Source organism: Pimephales promelas, chromosome 9 (genome assembly GCF_988280905.1).
Source record: "Pimephales promelas chromosome 9, fPimPro1.hap1.1, whole genome shotgun sequence".
Lineage (NCBI taxonomy): Eukaryota > Metazoa > Chordata > Actinopteri > Cypriniformes > Leuciscidae > Pimephales > Pimephales promelas.
The window spans coordinates 36,246,864-36,267,737 of NC_142777.1; the positions used below are offsets into that span (position 1 = coordinate 36,246,864).

The following is a 20,874-nucleotide window of genomic DNA, read 5'->3' on the forward strand; positions in this document are numbered from 1 at the left end:
GTATGTGTGTGTGCATAGCTTTTGTATACAAAACGTTTCCACCAGTTAACAGTGTTTGTCAATAAGCAATTCATCTTTCTATTTCAATGTGTGTGTCAGGATTGATTTGGTTTAATAGGTGATGACCTATTTCCAGCAAATTGTGTGTGTGAGTGTGTGAGTGTCTACTCATTGATGGTTTCTGTGAGGGTGTGGTCCATATATCTGTGAACAAAACCAGGCGAAATGTAAATCAATACTCTGACCTCATTGGACGATTATTCTCCTGATGGACATAAATCTGCGTCAGTCACTACACTCACCAGCACGGCAACACCTCGACCAATCAGATAGCCAGGAGCATAAAACAGAGGCATGCTTATCCAATCAGGTAATGAAAGAGCTGTTGCAGTGTGTGTCAGGAGCCAATCAGAGCTCTTGGTTAGTGTGAGCGGCTAGTGAATCTCTCATCACCAGATGCTTTAGCCTTATTACTTAAAAAGCTTATTTGTGGGATTGAAAAGGATTTTATTCTTTCATGTACGTAATGGCATTTTCAGTTTTTTTGTTCCCAGACTCACAAACATTGAAGCACATTGTTTCTGTTTATTTTTTTATTGTTTGTGTGTGAAAATATATAACTGACACTGGGTGAATAAGGTGATAAAGTAGGCTAAATAAAAAATGTGATATACATACACACAATTTAAAATAGCCTATATTTTAAGCAGATATTAGAGTTGGTCAGTTCCGTCAGTATATTCTCAGTTTAGAGTCCCTATTGAGATATTTCACTGTTGTGTTTTAATAATTTGGTCTACATGTTGTGGATTACACTTTCAGCGCACTTTTTCTATCTCGCTGTGAAAGGCTGTTGTTGTACAGGAACATTTGACATATAGAAAATGTATAAAGGGGAACTATCTTATTTGACTGTCTGCCCTTTTTTTTCCCAGAATGCTTTTGGATTTTGAGGGGAAAGTGCATGTGCCTGAACTGGTTACTGTCTGTTTGACGGGCAGACACTCCCTGCCCTGTCGCATTTCTGTCAGGTCGACTGATGTGTAAAGCATTTTCAGCACAGATTTAGAAAACAATATTACAGTAAACTCTAGTTGGATTAAAATTTTCTCAGATTCATATTTCTCAAGACTTAGTAGTGTGTGTGTGTGTGTGTGTGTGTGCGTGTGTGTGTGGTCCAGCAAAATGGCAATTTTCCGAAATCCATGTCCGTGTGAGGAATTTTTTTTAGTCCCCATGAGGAAACAGCTTATAAATCAGACTAAATTATGTTTTTTGATAATGTTGTACAGTATAAAAACCATTATGTCTATGGAATGTCCCCAAAAAACATGAAAACACAGTGTGTGTGTGTGTGTGTTTGTGTCTTTTATGGCATCTGCTTATTTTGAACACATGGCAGAATTAATTCTTTTGAATAAAAAATGTATCTAAACCCTCATTCTTTAAATCAGAATATGTGAAAGAAATAAATGTAGATGGATAAAAGACAATAAAATAGCAGAAAATGTGTGCGTCCCTGTGGGAGGGATGGATTTTAGAAAATGGATAAAACCTAAAATATAGCTGCTTGCATGTGGTTCTCGCAACCTGATCACACTAAATGCGTCCCTAGAGCATGCAGTGTATTTACTGTGCAATTTTTGCACATAAAAACGAAAATCAGTTTTACATGCATAGGTTGGTTAGGGTAGGTTTAGTAGTATGGTGTGGGGTGCGTGTGCACGCATATGAACTGCGTATCATATGCACGTAAAAACACATTTTCACGTATAAATTGCATGATAAAACAATGCGTGCACTCTAAAAAATGCTGCGTTGTTTTAACCCAATTATGGGTCAAATATGGACAAATGGGTTCCATTTTTAAATTACATTTTTTTAAGCCAAAGTTTGAGTTTGTCTATATTTGACAAAAAATTGGCTTAAAACAACCCAGCATTTTTTAGAGACACAGTTTGTCACAATTTTATTTAGATTGTCTGGGTGATTGTCAACGGGGTGTTTCCCGTACAACCACATAACTTGCTTTTTAACTCTGCATTGTTGAATAAATCAAGTAGTCCCAACTGTTTCTGAATGTATTTTGCTAAGGATAAGGGTTTATTAAGTCCAAACACTCTTAAAAAAGGGTTCAGGGGTTCTATATATGAAGCATAGGGTTCTTTACTCAACTCCAAAGAACCTTTTATGCAAAAAAAGCTTCTATAATGACAAGAAATAACACTTTTGGCACAAATGTTCTTTATAGGCTGTTATTCATTCATATATTACATTATTCTGCAACATTTTGTAGTTGTAATTAAATTGTTGTTTATTAAACTGTTGTAGTAACTTAATATCACATTTTAATCAGTTTTGGAGGAGAAAAACTGAAATGGCACTTATCGTGTGATATTGATTAACTACATAAAATGATATCAACACATTCTCATCCCAAAAAGTCATATAACTGACGTTTTGGGACGTCTTTTGACCATAAGTCAATATTCGCCTTTTTAGGGCCCCCTTAAACGTCGGTAGATGGCGATCCCGGGCCGTCATACAACTGACGCTTTACCTTTAACGTCAGTTAGGTGACGGGTTAGGTTTAGGTCTGGGGTAGAGTTAGGATCCCATAACCTCATCTACCGACGTTTAAGGGGGCCCTAAAAAGGCGAATATTGACGTATGGTCAAAAGACGTCCCAAAACGTCAGTTATATGACTTTTTGGGGTGAGATTTTTCTAACCCCCATATCTTGAATTTTGTGATCATTCACATGCATTCATAAATAGATTTTAGGGTCTTGATGTTTGTTAATAATATGAAATATTTAATCCGGAAAGGACAAAACAAATGATAATGAATGAACCCAAAAGGTTCCATATAGAACCTTTTTCTTGGTTACAAAGAACCCTAACGATTCTTATTATTGAACTCTTAAAAAGGCTTCTGTGTAGAACTTTTTAGGGGTTCCAAATGCGTAGCGCTGATAGAACCTTTTAAGATTCTATATAGAACCTTTTCTTCTAAGAGTGCATGTCATGCAAATAAGAAACTATGCTTCTAACCACTGGTTAAGACCTTAATTCTAACCACTTAACTTTTCAATGCTCTTTGCAAATGTTTGTTGGAAGTATGTCTCCCGAAATACTGACTCGTTTGCTGGTAACGTCACACGCGTAACTTGCGACTAACAATGCTTTTAGGAAACGCACCCCTGGACTGGAGTTTTGTCTATGATATTAAGAGATAGCAGATTTATCTCTTTCTAAGACCTTGTAGTGTAGTCATATTTGGTATGTCAGAATTATGTTCAGGAAAGATTAGAATCTTCTTAAAGTCACTTTTTTTTTAATCAGGAGGAGATCAACTAGTTCATTTTATTTACAATTCAACATAGGCAGAACAAGTTATTGTATTTTGACGAAAGATCACACAGACTTGCTTTTGGACATTTGCTTAGGAAAGATTCCACATGAACACCAGGGGTTGATATTGTCTCCATGCTGCAGTCTGGAATTTCAGAGCAAATAAGGTGCTGGTTTGATGTTTATTTTGATATAACAAACGTCAGGTGTTGCAGTGCTGTAATCTGCTGAATGTTTAATGCGCTGTAGTGTGTGTTTGCAGCGTTTCTTGGCTCACAGCAGAAGTGTGTTTGTGGGGGAGGTGACAGAAGTCAGCAGGACTGTGTCTATCTGCTGCTGTAGCAACACATCACCACTGCATGAGCTGACCTACGCTCCAGAACGTGTGTGAGAGAGAGAGAGAGAAAGGCAGGGAGACTCCTTATAATTTCCTCATCCATTCTGTCATATTAATGGCTCCCTTTTAATATTAATATTCATAAGATAGTGATGATCCATGGTTTATTTGATCAATTGTCCTTAGTAAGGTCTGCCTCACTCTCACTAAAAGGGGTCTCAGGAAAAGCCCCCTCCTGCTGTAATGCTGTTTCCGTGGCAACAGGCCAATGGTTCTTCGTCACCCCTCCCCCTTCTCCTCTCTCTCCCTTTCTCAGGCACATACACACATAACGTATGTGCCTATACCTGCCTTTTTCTCTAAAACAAATCCTGTTTTGTCAGATACATGTGATGGTTTACACAAGTTCTCTCTCTGTTTTTTTTTAGTAATCAGATTACATTTTATCATGCATAGACACTACAAACACACACACACACACACACACACACACACACTCACTCACTCACACACAGCCACGGCCCCACCCTTGATGATATCACACGAACTATCCAACCACCCCCTCTGGTGTTCACAATGCTTACACACATCCTTTTACACACATCCTCAGGCATGTTCTTTTTGTTATAGAAACACACAAACATTTTAGTTCTAATTGTAATTCTAGTAAAATTCTAAATTGATTTCTTATCTTAGTTTAATTACCTGGTTCTGTTATTAGTTCTAACTTACTGTTAAATTTGAATTTTCAGTTAATTATATATATATATATATATATATATATATATATTAGGGCTGTGCAAAAATTAATTGCGATTAATTGCATAAAAGTCTGTGTTTACATAATATGTTTGTGTGTGCTGTATACAATTATTTTGTATATATAAATACCTATGCATGCATGTATATATTTAAGAATTATTTGCGCTTAAATTCTGTATATATATATATAAATACATAATCTATATTATATAAATATAAATATTTTATATATGAATAACACATTTTCTTAAATATATACATGCATGTGTTTGTATTTATATATACAAAATAATTATATACAGCACACACAAATATATAATGTAAACACAGACTTTTATTTTGGATGCGATTAATCACAATTAATTTTTGCATAGCCCTAATATATATATATATATATATATATATATATATATATATATATATTACAATGAGTGAAAATTCAGATCACACATCCTCTAGCTTCTGAATGTGCCATAGTAAAACCATATCCTTTATTCTACTGTGTACTTTCAGCAATAGTGCTTCATTTCACTAATGTTTCTTTATTGAACAGTGTTGAGTATCGATCCCAGGCTCATTCTAGAACAAATTACACAGCGGTTATTGAACCTGTTAACCCAGTAACCGTGTTTAGGAACATTTACTATAAGAAATAAGTTATCTAAGCTTTCCTGTGTTTAGTTTAATCATCATCAAGCTTTTTGTATTATCCTCCACATTCACAGTTCCACAATAATTATACACAGTGTTTCAAACTACAGTAACTGGAATAGATGTAGCTGATTCCTTAGTTTATTTCACCTTGAGACAGCAATTTTATATTTTTGCCTTTTTACCTTTCGTAAATTAATACAATTTTACAGGCATTTCATATGCACATTATTCATTTTGGTTATATCACCTTATTTTTTAACTTTTATTTTATTTGCAGCTTTCACTACAAACAGACTTATTCTATTTTTATTGATTTTATTATTATATTCAGGACTTGATAATTAATAAAAGTGAATGTAGTTGTGAGAATCTGGCAACATTTAGGGGAAGGTTCCACTTTATTTTGTCCGATAAAAAGACTTGCTTTTACTGCAGCTGGTGTGATGTAGTGCCTTCATATTTGTGTTACAAAGGCAGGAGATTATGATTATTAATATTTGAAATTGTTTTTTGGAAATATAAATAGGACATATAGTCTGCCAGCAGAACCTAATCCCTAGATTACACAGAATTTGAACATAAAATCCTATCTCTATTTGTGTCTCTCTCTCTCTCTCTCTCTCTCACGCTCACACACATCTTCAGGAAACATGCAGTGAAATATTTAGCAAGGATACTGCAGTGAGAAGATCCACAGCATGCCCCACTTTTATAACATCTGTCTCTTTCGTTCAGTCATGTAGAGTAACAAAGGAATCAGAGAAAATTATGTGTGTGTGAGTATAGAGATGATTCAACTAGTGATATAAGATTGCTTGTGTGTGTGTTTGCATAATGGATGTAACAGAGTTTCACATAAAAAGTGCTGGGTTGTTTCAACCCAAATTTGGGTTAAATATGGACAAACCCAAATGTTGGGTTAAAAAATGTAATTCAAAAATTTACAGTTGATGTTGGGTTAAACATTTTGAATTAAATTAAACATTTTTTTAAATTAAATATAAAATAAATATATATAGGCCTATTATAATAATATGTTTATAATTAGATCGATATTTTAGTTTTATAAAATGTAAAATATTTTAAAAAATTTTTGTAAAATTTTTTTTATATTTATAATTAGATCGATAACATTTTAAACTGTCGTTACAATGTGACATGTGACAGTCTTCAGGGTAAATAAGCTGTATGCTATATGAATATCTTTAAATAGATTGGCCTACAGTCAAAAACATAGCCAAAAATATATTTGGAAGAAAGTTTTCCCTTTGGAAGAATGTTCAAAATGTGTTTTGCGATTAAAAAGAATTGCTTTATTTATTGACGTTTAAAATATATGGAAAGATATACGAGTCTAAATGAGTCATACCGCCGTTTTCACTCCAGGGGGCGCTTTTCTACAACAATCAAATAGGGGAAGAGAATAGGTTAGAGGTCTACATTCAAAGAGAACAAATTAATTTTGTCTCCGTAATATAAAATGACAAGTTTTTCGTTTCAGAGGGACTGGAGTAAAGCATTCATAGCCTATACAACACTAACATATCAATGCAAATAATCAAGTATTTTACACTCAAGTAGCTTACACACATTAGTATATCTCAGTACACTGCACACTCTAAAAAAATGCTGTGTTGTTTTAACCCAATTTTGGGTCAAATATGGACAAACCCAGCCATTGGGTTACATTTTTAAATTACATTTTTAACCCATTGTTTGAGTTTGTCCATATTTGATCCAAAATTGGGTTAAAACAACCCAGCATTTTTTAGAGTGTATTTTATTATTATAATTCATTATATAGCCTACACATACTACATATAATATAAAATATCAGAAACACTTTTCAATACACTCTAAAAAATGCTGGGTTGTTTTAACCCAATTTTGGGTCAAATATAGACAAACCTAGCCATTAGGTTACATTTTTAAATTACATTTTTAACCCAATGTTTGAGTTTGTCCACACTCTAAAAAATGCTGGGTTGTGTTAACCCAATTTTGGGTCAAATATGGACAAACCCGAAATGTTGGGTTAAAAATGTAATATAAAAATTTAACCCAACGGCTGGGTTAGTCCATATTTGACCCAAAGTTGGGTTAAAACAACCCAGCATTTTTTAGAGTGCATATTTGACCCAAAATTGGGTTAAAACAACCCAGCAATTTTTAGAGTGCAGGTACTCTGAAGGCCACTATGTGTCACTCTTGCTCTACCAGCTGTATTTAAGAAAGGAGTGTCTCTCCTCCTCCTCCTCGTCATCACCAGCCCTCCCTCTCTCTCTCCTTGCTCTCTCTGTTTCTCCATCCCTCTCTTTCATATGTATCTTGTTGTCCTCTTCACTATAGAACGTCGGGTTCAGTTGTCAAAAACCATATAATAGTTTATGGAATATCTTAATGCGCTTGTGGATTTTTGATGGATGCAGAACTTGGATTTACTGTCGCTTTGGATGATATAAAAGGGAGGTTTGGCTGATTCCCTTTGTCTCTAGTTGACCGAGACGGATCCTCAATTCGGAATTAAACGTTGTTTAGTAATTTTTTTTAATGGATTTTTGTTGGTGATTGTTGTGGAGAATAAATAAGCAAATATGATTATATCTACGCATGGGCATTTCATAGTGTGCTTTTCATTTGCTTTGAGCTGTCATCTCTTGGAGACTGTAACCGGACAGATCTCATACAGTGTGTCAGAGGAGGTGAAACGGGGAACCACAGTCGGTAATATAGCCAAAGACATTAACCTTTCAGTAAACGATCTGCAATCAAGGGGCTTCCGTGTCGTGTCGGGCTCAAAAAAGCAATATTTTAGCGTGAATATTGAGACGGGCGCTTTGCAGGTGAGCGAGAGGATTGATCGCGAGGAGCTTTGCGCAGGCGCAATCTCGTGCTCCGTTAACCTGGAAGCCGTGGTGAACAGTCCATTGCAACTCTACCGGGTAAGAATAAACATTCTCGATATTAATGACAACTCTCCAGTGTTTCCTATGAGCTCCGTGGTGATTAATGTTAGTGAAAGCACCGCGCCCGGTGTGCGCTTTCCACTGGAGAGCGCGCATGACGCAGACATTGGAGTGAATTCAGTAAAAAATTATAAGCTTACAGCTAATGATTATTTCACCCTAGATGTACAAACTCATAGTGATAAGACGATCTCCGCTGAATTAGTGCTTCAGAAGGCTTTAGACAGAGAGAAGACTCCGCGCCTCGAGTTCACAGTGACTGCGGTTGATGGTGGACCGCCTGCCAGAACCGGAACCTTAATGATCGAGGTTAATGTGTTAGATATCAATGATCACGCTCCAGTTTTCACTAAGACATTATATAAAGTCTCCATAGCCGAGCACGCGCCAATTGGCACCACAGTTACCAGACTACAAGCTCGAGATCTAGATGAAGGGTTGAATGCGGAGATAGTTTACTCATTTATTAGTCGAACACCCCAAAATGTTCTGGAAAAGTTTGATATTGACGCGAAAAATGGAGATGTGAAAATTAAAGGTGATATTGATTATGAGGAGAACGCCGCTTTTGAGATCAGAGTTCAAGCTACTGATAAAGGTCCGGTGACCATGTCAGGCCACGCTAAGCTTTTAATAGAGGTTCTTGACATTAACGATAACGCCCCAGATGTGACTGTAACATCACTTCTTACCCCGGTAGAGGAAAACGCAGGGAAGGGGACTGTAATTGCCTTAATGACCGTATCAGATCCAGACTCGGGGAAAAACGGAGCAGTGCGCGTTCGCCTTTTAGGTTCTAGACCATTTAAATTACAGTCGTCCTTTCAAAACTACTATTCGTTAGTTTTAGATGGCGTACTAGATCGGGAAAACGTAACCGAGTACAACATCACAGTCATTGCTGAAGACGAAGGGTCGCCGCCAATGTCCAGCGCTAAAGTAATACAAGTGCAGGTGTCTGATGTGAATGACAATGCGCCTCGCTTCGGAAATTCTGTAGTGTATGCGTATCTGCGTGAAAACAGCAAAGTGGGCTCTATAATATCCACAATAACGGCCTCTGATGCGGATATCATGGACAATGCGCAATTAACATACTCTTTACTGCAAAGCTCTGTGAACGGTACACCTGTATCAGCGCTCCTCAGAGTCAACTCATTGACTGGAGAGATCGAGAGCATGCAGTCGTTTAACTATGAGGAGATCAAAACATTTCAGTTTAAGGTTCAGGCCACAGACTCTGGTGTTCCTCCTCTCAGCAGTAACGTGACTGTGAATGTTTTTATCCTGGATGAGAATGACAACAGTCCCGGGATTCTCGCGCCCTATTCCGAGCTCGGTTCCGTTAACACAGAGAACATTCCCTATTCTGCTGACGCGGGCTACTTTGTGGCCAAGATCAGGGCTGTAGATGCAGATTCTGGTTACAATGCGCTGCTGTCTTTCCACATCTCTGAACCCAAAGGAAACAATCTGTTCCGAATCGGAACCAGCAGCGGGGAGATCAGGACTAAGAGGAGAATGAGTGACAATGACCTGAAAACTCACCCGTTGGTCATTTTGGTTTGTGATAACGGAGAGCCCTCACTGTCAGCGACTGTGTCTATCGATGTCGTGGTTGTTGAAAGCGCTGGTGACGTCAAGACCCCATTCAGACATGCGCCGATAAAGGAGGAGAGTTTCTCGGATTTAAATCTGTATTTGCTGATCGCCATTGTGTGTGTGTCCGTCATCTTTTTACTGAGCCTCATCAGTTTGATCGCGGTAAAATGCCACAGGACAGACGGCAGTTTGGGCAGGTACAGCGCCCCGATGATCACCACACACCCTGACGGGAGCTGGTCTTACTCCAAAGCTACTCAGCAGTATGACGTGTGTTTTAGCTCGGACACTCTGAAGAGTGACGTAGTGGTTTTTCCCGCGCAATTTCCGCCTGCAGATGCAGAACTGATCAGTATTAATGGAGGCGACACTTTTACCAGAACACAAACACTCCCTAATAAAGAGAAGGTAAGAAATTTCATTGCGATTATTTGTTTTCTTTTTGTGGAATGGAATTATATTGTTTACTCTCCTTGACCTGTCTTGGATAAAAATACACAACTAGCCTATATTCTGATACTTGAAGGTACTTAATGGTTAACAGTGTTTTTTTTTTCTTTCTAAAATATACATACTTATAGGAATAGTTTAAAACATTATAATAATTCTACGCTTTGGTGGAGCTGGTTCTGAACTAGATTGTGCTCGTGGCTTGTTTGAAATTCGGCGCAATACTTCTGTTTCTCTTTTTACTAATACTAAAATAATTCGTAAAAAAAAAAAAAGTTGTTTAGAACTTACAGACTTGCTTAAATTGTGAAATGATATGTCCAACAAATGAATAACTAAAATACGGCTAAATTTATTTTTTATTATTGCGATTATATTTACGTATTTTTTCATTGAATATGATCTTATGGAAAGGAAAAGATTATTATAGAACTGCATGTTGCTCATTATAAAATCTGTTAAGCTGTTTTGAAGTATGATATTCCACTTGATGAAAGATGAATAAACAAAACGAAAATGAAAAGTTTGCATGTTTTGATCGTGTAAATGTCCTAAAATCCTCTCATGTGTCCACGCTGAAATATCTTTTTTTCGTTTTATTAAATATCCTTTGGAAAATGACAGCTACTGCAATTCGGTATGACCCATATGTGAAATGGTCCCATCATTATTATTTTATTTATTTATGTATTTGTTGCTACACAGTTATTCATAAATCCGCCTGGTGTCACTACAGACCGTTGAATGTCGAATTATCTACAGCGTCTCGAAGCTCCTCCTGGTTTTAGTGGGGAGGAGATTTCACAGGGCTTTGTTTCAGAGAGACTGGATGTAGAAGAGAGTGTGCGGAGGCCTCGTGTTTTCTCCTCGATAAAATGGAATATTGTCTAATTCTTCTTTATTCGTGTTGATGAACTTGGAATACCGTCTTTTATTTCGTGGATTATTGCACGGGATTCATCGGATGTCGAGATGCTCTCGACGTACAGAAGGAAATCTATTGTGATCTGCATTGTGTTCGTTGTTTTAGAGTGTTGTTGGGACGCGGTGTCAGGGCAGCTCTCTTATTCCGTTTCAGAGGAGGTGAATCCGGGAACATCCGTGGGAAATATCGCTAAGGATCTAAACCTTAATGTTCAGGAACTGGAGTCGCGCATGTTTCAGATTGTCACGGGATCCAAGAAAAAATATTTCGAGGTAAATCTTAAAACTGGGTTTCTGTATGTAAGCGAAAGAATAGACAGAGAGGAGCTTTGTGCCAAAGCAGTTAAATGTACAGTCAATGTAGAAGCGGTTATCAACAATCCATTAAAGCTTTATCAAATAGAGGTTAATATAGTGGATGTAAATGACAATTCACCGTCTTTTAGTGCCAAAACTCAATATTTAGACATCGCAGAGAACACTTTACCAGGCGTAAAATTCCCTCTTTCTTATGCGTCTGATGCGGATGTAGGAAAAAATACAGTGAGCACATATAAATTAAGTCAAAACGAGTATTTCTCCTTAGCTGTGCACAAAGGAGGAGAGCAAAGTGTGTCTGCCGAGCTAGTTCTACAAAAAGCATTAGACCGAGAGAAGCAGCCTGTGATCAAGCTTACTCTTACCGCTGCAGACGGAGGAAATCCGCCGAGATCAGGAACGTCTCAGATAATTATTAAGATTTTAGATATTAATGATAATGCTCCTGAATTTAGTCGCCCCTTATATAAAGCCAGTCTTGTTGAAAACGTGCCAATTGGTACCACTGTAACAATTATAAACGCAACAGACAAAGATGAGGGTACCAATAGTGAGATCGTTTACTCACTAAGAGAGACAGACCAAGATCACATTTTGGATATATTTCATATTGATCCGAATACTGGCGCAATCACAGTCAAAGGCACTATAGATTTCGAGGAGAACAACGCATTTGAGATCCGCGCACAGGCCAGTGATAAAGGGCAGCCTCCGATGTCCACGCACTGCAAGGTCCTGGTGGAGGTTTTGGATATTAATGACAATAAGCCAGAGATAACCGTGACGTCACTCCTCAGTACAGTGAAAGAGGACGCCAGTATTGGCACTGCTGTCGCTCTAGTGTCAGTGATTGACAGGGACGGTGGGAAAAACGGTAAAGTTAATTGTGTTTTGTCCAACAAAGTGCCTTTTAAACTTGAGACGAATTACAAAAATTATTATTCTCTAGTGGTGGATGGTCCTCTAGACAGAGAGCGCGCGCCCGTGTATAACGTGACCATCACAGCCACTGATGAAGGGACTCCGCCTCTCTCCAGCACCAGTGTCATTGCTGTACACGTTTCTGATGTGAATGACAACGCGCCGCGCTTTCCAGAGCCCGTCATTAATGTTTATGTGAAAGAGAACAGTCAGATTGGAGCTGTTATTCATACAGTCTCTGCTTTAGATCCTGATGTAGGTGATAATGCCCGGATTACATATTCTTTACTAGAAAGCTCTAAAAGCGGCCCGGTAACATCCATGATCAACATAAACTCTGACAGTGGAGATATACACAGTTTACAGTCGTTTAACTATGAGGATATCAAAACATTTCAGTTTAAGGTTCAGGCCACAGACTCTGGTGTTCCTCCTCTCAGCAGTAACGTGACTGTGAATGTTTTTATCCTGGATGAGAATGACAACAGTCCCGGGATTCTCGCGCCCTATTCCGAGCTCGGTTCCGTTAACACAGAGAACATTCCCTATTCTGCTGACGCGGGCTACTTTGTGGCCAAGATCAGGGCTGTAGATGCAGATTCTGGTTACAATGCGCTGCTGTCTTTCCACATCTCTGAACCCAAAGGAAACAATCTGTTCCGAATCGGAACCAGCAGCGGGGAGATCAGGACTAAGAGGAGAATGAGTGACAATGACCTGAAAACTCACCCGTTGGTCATTTTGGTTTGTGATAACGGAGAGCCCTCACTGTCAGCGACTGTGTCTATCGATGTCGTGGTTGTTGAAAGCGCTGGTGACGTCAAGACCCCATTCAGACATGCGCCGATAAAGGAGGAGAGTTTCTCGGATTTAAATCTGTATTTGCTGATCGCCATTGTGTGTGTGTCCGTCATCTTTTTACTGAGCCTCATCAGTTTGATCGCGGTAAAATGCCACAGGACAGACGGCAGTTTGGGCAGGTACAGCGCCCCGATGATCACCACACACCCTGACGGGAGCTGGTCTTACTCCAAAGCTACTCAGCAGTATGACGTGTGTTTTAGCTCGGACACTCTGAAGAGTGACGTAGTGGTTTTCCCCGCGCAATTTCCGCCTGCAGATGCAGAACTGATCAGTATTAATGGAGGAGACACTTTTACCAGAACACAAACACTCCCTAATAAAGAAAAGGTAAGAAATTTCATTGCGATTATTTGTTTTCTTTTTGTAGAATGGAATTATATTGTTTACTCTCCTTGACCTGTCTTGGATAAAAATCCACAACTATAGTCTATATTCTGATACTTGAAGGTACTTAATGGTTAATAGTGTTTTTTTTTCTTTCTAAAATATACATACTTATAGGAATAGTTTAAAACATTATAATAATTCTACGCTTTGGTGGAGCTGTCCGTGGTTCTGAACTAGATTGTGGTCGTGGCTTGTTTGAAATTCGGCGCAATACTTATGTTTCTCTTTTTACTAATACTAAAATAATTCGTAAAAAAAAAGTTGTTTAGAACTTAAAGACTTGCTTAAATTGTGAAATGATAGAGATGTCCAACAAATGAATAACTAAAATACGGCTAAATTTAAATTTTTATTATTGCGATTATATTTACGTATTTTTTCATTGAATATGATCTTATGGAAAGGAAAATATTAGAATAGAACTGCATGTTGCTCATTATAAAATCTGTTAAGCTGTTTTGAAGTATGATATTCCACTTGATGAAAGATGAATAAACAAAACGAAAATGAAAAGTTTGCATGTGTTGATCGTGTAAATGTCCTAAAATCCTCTCATGTGTTCACGCTGAAATATCTTTTTTTTTTCGTCTTATTAAATATCCTTTGGAAAATGACAGCTACTGCAATTCGGTATGACCCATATGTGAAATGGTCACATCATTATTATTTTATTTATTTATGTATTTGTTGCTACACAGTTATTCATAAATCCGCCTGGTGTCACTGCAGACCGTTGAATGTCGAATTATCTCCAGCGTCTCGAAGCTCCTCCTGGTTTTAGTGGGGAGGAGATTTCACAGGGCTTTGTTTCAGAGAGACTGGATGTAGAAGAGAGTGTGCGGAGGCCTCGTGTTTTCTCCTCGATAAAATGGAATATTGTCTAATTCTTCTTTATTCGTGTTGATGAACTTGGAATACCGTCTTTTATTTCGTGGATTATTGCACGGATTTCATTGGATGTCGCGATGCTCTCGACGTACAGAAGGAAATCTATTGTGATCTGCATTGTGTTCGTTGTTTTAGAGTGTTGTTGGGACGCGGTGTCAGGGCAGCTCTCTTATTCCGTTTCAGAGGAGGTGAATCCGGGAACATCCGTGGGAAATATCGCTAAGGATCTAAACCTTAATGTTCAGGAACTGGAGTCGCGCATGTTTCAGATAGTCACGGGATCCAAGAGAAAATATTTCGAGGTAAATCTTAAAACTGGGTTTCTGTATGTAAGCGAAAGAATAGACAGAGAGGAGCTTTGTGCCAAAGCACTTAAATGTACAGTCAATGTAGAAGCGGTTATCAACAATCCATTAAAGCTTTATCAAATAGAGGTTAATATTGTGGATGTAAATGACAATTCGCCGACTTTCAGCGAGAAATCACAAACGCTAGACATTGCGGAAAGCACCCTACCCGGAGTTAGATTCTCTCTCCATCACGCTACAGACGCAGATGTCGGGAAAAATTCAGTAAATTCGTACAAGCTTAGCTCGAATGAGTATTTCTCTTTATCTGTACACAAAGGAGGAGATCAGAGTGTGTCTGCTGAGTTAGTGCTGCAGAAAGCTTTAGATCGAGAGAAACAGCCTGTGATCCAGCTCACACTGACCGCTGTAGACGGAGGAACCCCCTCGAAAACAGGCACATCTCTTATAATTATTAAAGTTTTGGATATTAACGATAATACTCCCGTTTTTAGTAAGCCCTTATATAAAACAACCGTTTTTGAAAATGTCGCTATTGGAACGACAATTGCTGTGTTAAATGCAACAGACCTGGATGAAGGCAGCAATAGTGATATTGTTTATTATATAATTAAAAGAGATCAGAGTAAAATCCTGCAGATTTTTGATATTGATCTGAATACTGGCGCAATCACAGTCAAAGGCAATATAGATTTCGAGGAGAACAACGCATTTGAGATCCGCGCACAGGCCAGTGATAAAGGGCAGCCTCCGATGTCCACGCACTGCAAGGTCCTGGTGGAGGTGCTGGATATTAATGACAATAAGCCAGAGATAACCGTGACGTCACTCCTCAGTACAGTGAAAGAGGACGCCAGTATTGGCACTGCTGTCGCTCTAGTGTCAGTGATTGACAGGGACGGTGGGAAAAACGGTAAAGTTAATTGTGTTTTGTCAAACAAAGTGCCTTTTAAACTTGAGACGAATTACAAAAATTATTATTCTCTAGTGGTGGATGGTCCTCTAGACAGAGAGCGCGCGCCCGTGTATAACGTGACCATCACAGCCACTGATGAAGGGACTCCGCCTCTCTCCAGCACCAGTGTCATTGCTGTACACGTTTCTGATGTGAATGACAACGCGCCGCGCTTTCCAGAGCCCGTCATTAATGTTTTTGTGAAAGAGAACAGTCAGATTGGAGCTGTTATTCATACAGTCTCTGCTTTAGATCCTGATGTAGGTGATAATGCCCGGATTACATTTTCTTTACTAGAAAGCTCTAAACGCGGCCCGGTAACATCCATGATCAACATAAACTCTGACAGTGGAGATATACACAGTTTACAGTCGTTTAACTATGAGGAGATGAAAACATTTCAGTTTAAGGTTCAGGCCACAGACTCTGGTGTTCCTCCTCTCAGCAGTAACGTGACTGTGAATGTTTTTATCCTGGATGAGAATGACAACAGTCCCGGGATTCTCGCGCCCTATTCCGAGCTCGGTTCCGTTAACACAGAGAACATTCCCTATTCTGCTGACGCGGGCTACTTTGTGGCCAAGATCAGGGCTGTAGATGCAGATTCTGGTTACAATGCGCTGCTGTCTTTCCACATCTCTGAACCCAAAGGAAACAATCTGTTCCGAATCGGAACCAGCAGCGGGGAGATCAGGACTAAGAGGAGAATGAGTGACAATGACCTGAAAACTCACCCGTTGGTCATTTTGGTTTGTGATAACGGAGAGCCCTCACTGTCAGCGACTGTGTCTATTGATGTCGTGGTTGTTGAAAGCGCTGGTGACGTCAAGACCCCATTCAGGCATGCGCCGATAAAGGAGGAGAGCTTCTCGGATTTAAATCTGTATTTGCTGATCGCCATTGTGTGTGTGTCCGTCATCTTTTTACTGAGCCTCATCAGTTTGATCGCGGTAAAATGCCACAGGACAGACGGCAGTTTGGGCAGGTACAGCGCCCCGATGATCACCACACACCCTGACGGGAGCTGGTCTTACTCCAAAGCTACTCAGCAGTATGACGTGTGTTTTAGCTCGGACACTCTGAAGAGTGATGTAGTGGTTTTTCCCGCGCAATATCCCCCTGCAGATGCAGAACTGATCAGTATTAATGGAGGAGACACTTTTACGAGAACACAAACACTCCCTAATAAAGAGAAGGTAAGCTATTATGGATTTTAATTTTTTTTTTAATTTCTTTGTAAAGTGACTGGAGTTTCTAGTGTTTCATCTTATTGGTGTGTTTTTGTTTACTAAAATAACACTAATACATTTTGATATTTAAAAATGTTCATAATGGCTTAATCGTTAATGGTGTTTGCTAAAAAAATATATACCGATTTATATGACTTGCTTAATACATCATCCTAGATTAAAAATTGAATGTAGCGCTTTGGTGGAGCTGTCCGTGGTTCTGAACTAGATAGTGGTGGCGGCTTGTTTGAAATTCACATCGGTGCAATAACTACTACTTTGACTCTTTTTAGTAATACTAGTATGCTACTATATTTATTTAGTTAATTTTTTGTAGTTATCTAAGAGACTATATAACGGTTTGTTGCTCATAATAAGATCTGGAGTCGAGACTGTGTTATTTGAAAATGCATATCTTTATCTTCATGAAAGATTAATGCTGAAAAAAATTATATATATATATATATATATTGTGATGGCGAAAATACCCCAAAATACTCTCAAATACTGTACACAGAGAAATCTCTAAATCTTTTCTTATATTATTAGTTTAAAAAAATGACATAACTGCAATTTGACATGATGATCCATTTGTGATAGTTTTTATTTCTATTTTTTTTAATATATTAACTCATAAATCCGCCTGGTGTCACTACAGACCGTTGAATGTCGAATTATCTCCAGCGTCTCGAAGCTCCTCCTAATTTTAGTGGGGAGGAGATTTCACAGGGCTTTGTTTCAGAGAGACTGGATGTAGAAGAGAGTGTGCGGAGGCCTCGTGTTTTCTCCTCGATAAAATGGAATATTGTCTAATTCTTCTTTATTCGTGTTGATGAACTTGGAATACCGTTTTTATTTCGTGGATTATTGCACGGGATTTATCGGATGTCGCGATGCTCTCGACGTACAGAAGGAAATCTATTGTGATCTGCATTGTGTTCGTTGTTTTAGAGTGTTGTTGGGACGCGGTGTCAGGGCAGCTCTCTTATTCCGTTTCAGAGGAGGTGAATCCGGGAACATCCGTGGGAAATATCGCTAAGGATCTAAACCTTAATGTTCAGGAACTGGAGTCGCGCATGTTTCAGATTGTCACGGGATCCAAGAAAAAATATTTCGAGGTAAATCTTAAAACTGGGTTTCTGTATGTAAGCGAAAGAATAGACAGAGAGGAGCTTTGTGCTAAAGCACTTAAATGTACAGTCAATGTAGAAGCGGTTATCAACAATCCATTAAAGCTTTATCAAATAGAGGTTAATATTGTGGATGTAAATGACAATTCGCCGACTTTCAGCGAGAAATCACAAACGCTAGACATTGCGGAAAGCACCCTACCCGGAGTTAGATTCTCTCTCCATCACGCTACAGACGCAGATGTTGGAAAAAATTCAGTAAATTCTTACAAGCTTAGCTCGAATGAGTATTTCTCTTTAGCTGTGCACAAAGGAGGAGATCAGAGTGTGTCTGCTGAGTTAGTGCTGCAGAAAGCTTTAGATCGAGAGAAACAGCCTGTGATCCAGCTCACACTGACCGCTGTAGACGGAGGAACCCCCTCGAAAACAGGCACATCTCTTATAATTATTAAAGTTTTGGATAATAACGATAATACTCCCGTTTTTAGTAAGCCCTTATATAAAACAACCGTTTTTGAAAATGTCGCTATTGGAACGACAGTTGCTGTGTTAAATGCAACAGACATGGATGAAGGCAGCAATAGTGATATTGTTTATTATATAATTAAAAGAGATCAGAGTAAAATCCTGCAGATTTTTGATATTGATCCGAATACTGGCGTAATCACAGTCAAAGGCAATATAGATTTCGAGGAGAACAACGCATTTGAGATCCGCGCACAGGCCAGTGATAAAGGGCAGCCTCCGATGTCCACGCACTGCAAAGTCCTGGTGGAGGTGCTGGATATTAATGACAATAAGCCAGAGATAACCGTGACGTCACTCCTCAGTACAGTGAAAGAGGACGCCAGTATTGGCACTGCTGTCGCTCTAGTGTCAGTGATTGACAGGGACGGTGGGAAAAACGGTAAAGTTAATTGTGTTTTGTCCAACAAAGTGCCTTTTAAACTTGAGACGAATTACAAAAATTATTATTCTCTAGTGGTGGATGGTCCTCTAGACAGAGAGCGCGCGCCCGTGTATAACGTGACCATCACAGCCACTGATGAAGGGACTCCGCCTCTCTCCAGCACCAGTGTCATTGCTGTACACGTTTCTGATGTGAATGACAACGCGCCGCGCTTTCCAGAGCCCGTCATTAATGTTTATGTGAAAGAGAACAGTCAGATTGGAGCTGTTATTCATACAGTCTCTGCTTTAGATCCTGATGTAGGTGATAATGCCCGGATTACATATTCTTTACTAGAAAGCTCTAAAAGCGGCCCGGTAACATCCATGATCAACATAAACTCTGACAGTGGAGATATACACAGTTTACAGTCGTTTAACTATGAGGAGATCAAAACATTTCAGTTTAAGGTTCAGGCCACAGACTCTGGTGTTCCTCCTCTCAGCAGTAACGTGACTGTGAATGTTTTTATCCTGGATGAGAATGACAACAGTCCCGGGATTCTCGCGCCCTATTCCGAGCTCGGTTCCGTTAACACAGAGAACATTCCCTATTCTGCTGACGCGGGCTACTTTGTGGCCAAGATCAGGGCTGTAGATGCAGATTCTGGTTACAATGCGCTGCTGTCTTTCCACATCTCTGAACCCAAAGGAAACAATCTGTTCCGAATCGGAACCAGCAGCGGGGAGATCAGGACTAAGAGGAGAATGAGTGACAATGACCTGAAAACTCACCCGTTGGTCATTTTGGTTTGTGATAACGGAGAGCCCTCACTGTCAGCGACTGTGTCTATTGATGTCGTGGTTGTTGAAAGCGCTGGTGACGTCAAGACCCCATTCAGACATGCGCCGATAAAGGAGGAGAGTTTCTCGGATTTAAATCTGTATTTGCTGATCGCCATTGTGTGTGTGTCCGTCATCTTTTTACTGAGCCTCATCAGTTTGATCGCGGTAAAATGCCACAGGACAGACGGCAGTTTGGGCAGGTACAGCGCCCCGATGATCACCACACACCCTGACGGGAGCTGGTCTTACTCCAAAGCTACTCAGCAGTATGACGTGTGTTTTAGCTCGGACACTCTGAAGAGTGACGTAGTGGTTTTCCCCGCGCAATTTCCGCCTGCAGATGCAGAACTGATCAGTATTAATGGAGGAGACACTTTTACCAGAACACAAACACTCCCTAATAAAGAAAAGGTAAGATAATATCATATTTATTTATTTATTTATTTTCTCTCTCTCATTTCCTCCTTTTTATGTTTGGCAATATGAGACTTTGCTCCGATTTTGAGCTGAACATCTAACTGGCATCCTCACTGTTGGCTTGATTATTTATTTTTTTTGGAAATATAGTTTTTCGTATAGATTGCAGGCTTAAGTTTTGCACAATGGACATTGCATTGTTTGATCTGGTCTGGGGCCCGTTTCAATAAGGAGGTTCAACCAACTCTGAGTTAAAGCTTGAACTCAGAGTTGACTTACCCTGAGATGGGAAACTCTGAGTTTTCGGTTACAGAACAGCTGAAATGAGTTAGTTCAATCAACTCTGAGTTGACTGACTCTGAGTTAAGCGCGTGCACCACAGCTATAAAAAGCCATTATCAATGGAGCGCAGATATTACGAGTCACCATGGCAACAGCGCCAGACAAAAAGAGGTGTTGAGTATAATTAATTACCAAGTAATCTAAATATTGTAATTTAATTAAAGGGATTACTCTTAATTATTCTTTAATTTAAAATAAAATATGATGCAATTACATTAAATAGGCTACTGCATAAACTATAGACCAATTCAGTATAAAACAATAGTGGATTTAGCATACATTTTTAAAAGGTATATTTTTATATAACCTTCTCCCTCTACACACTTTGACCAA

The 20,874-nt window shown here is 39.1% G+C and overlaps 2 protein-coding genes and 2 pseudogenes across 2 annotated transcripts in view; all 4 read left to right on the top strand.

The window, feature by feature from the left end:
• Positions 1–20,874, top strand: part of LOC120473282 (protocadherin alpha-C2) — a 102,710-nt gene that overhangs the window by 16,969 nt on the left and 64,867 nt on the right. The window lies entirely within an intron of this gene.
• On the top strand, positions 7,359–11,015 carry LOC120473288 (protocadherin alpha-3 pseudogene; annotated as a pseudogene).
• Positions 10,923–13,547, top strand: LOC120473246 (protocadherin alpha-3 pseudogene; annotated as a pseudogene).
• On the top strand, positions 17,634–20,202 carry LOC148977603 (protocadherin alpha-3-like). The gene has a single exon (XM_089135217.1). The coding sequence runs from the start codon at positions 17,812–17,814 to the stop codon at positions 20,200–20,202; it is 2,391 nt and encodes a 796-aa protein (XP_088991343.1). The 5' UTR covers positions 17,634–17,811.

Coding starts and splice junctions, on each gene's coding strand:
- LOC148977603 (XM_089135217.1), top strand. CDS start 17,812: ATGCTCTCGACGTACAGAAGGAAATCTATTGTGATCTGCATTGTGTTC.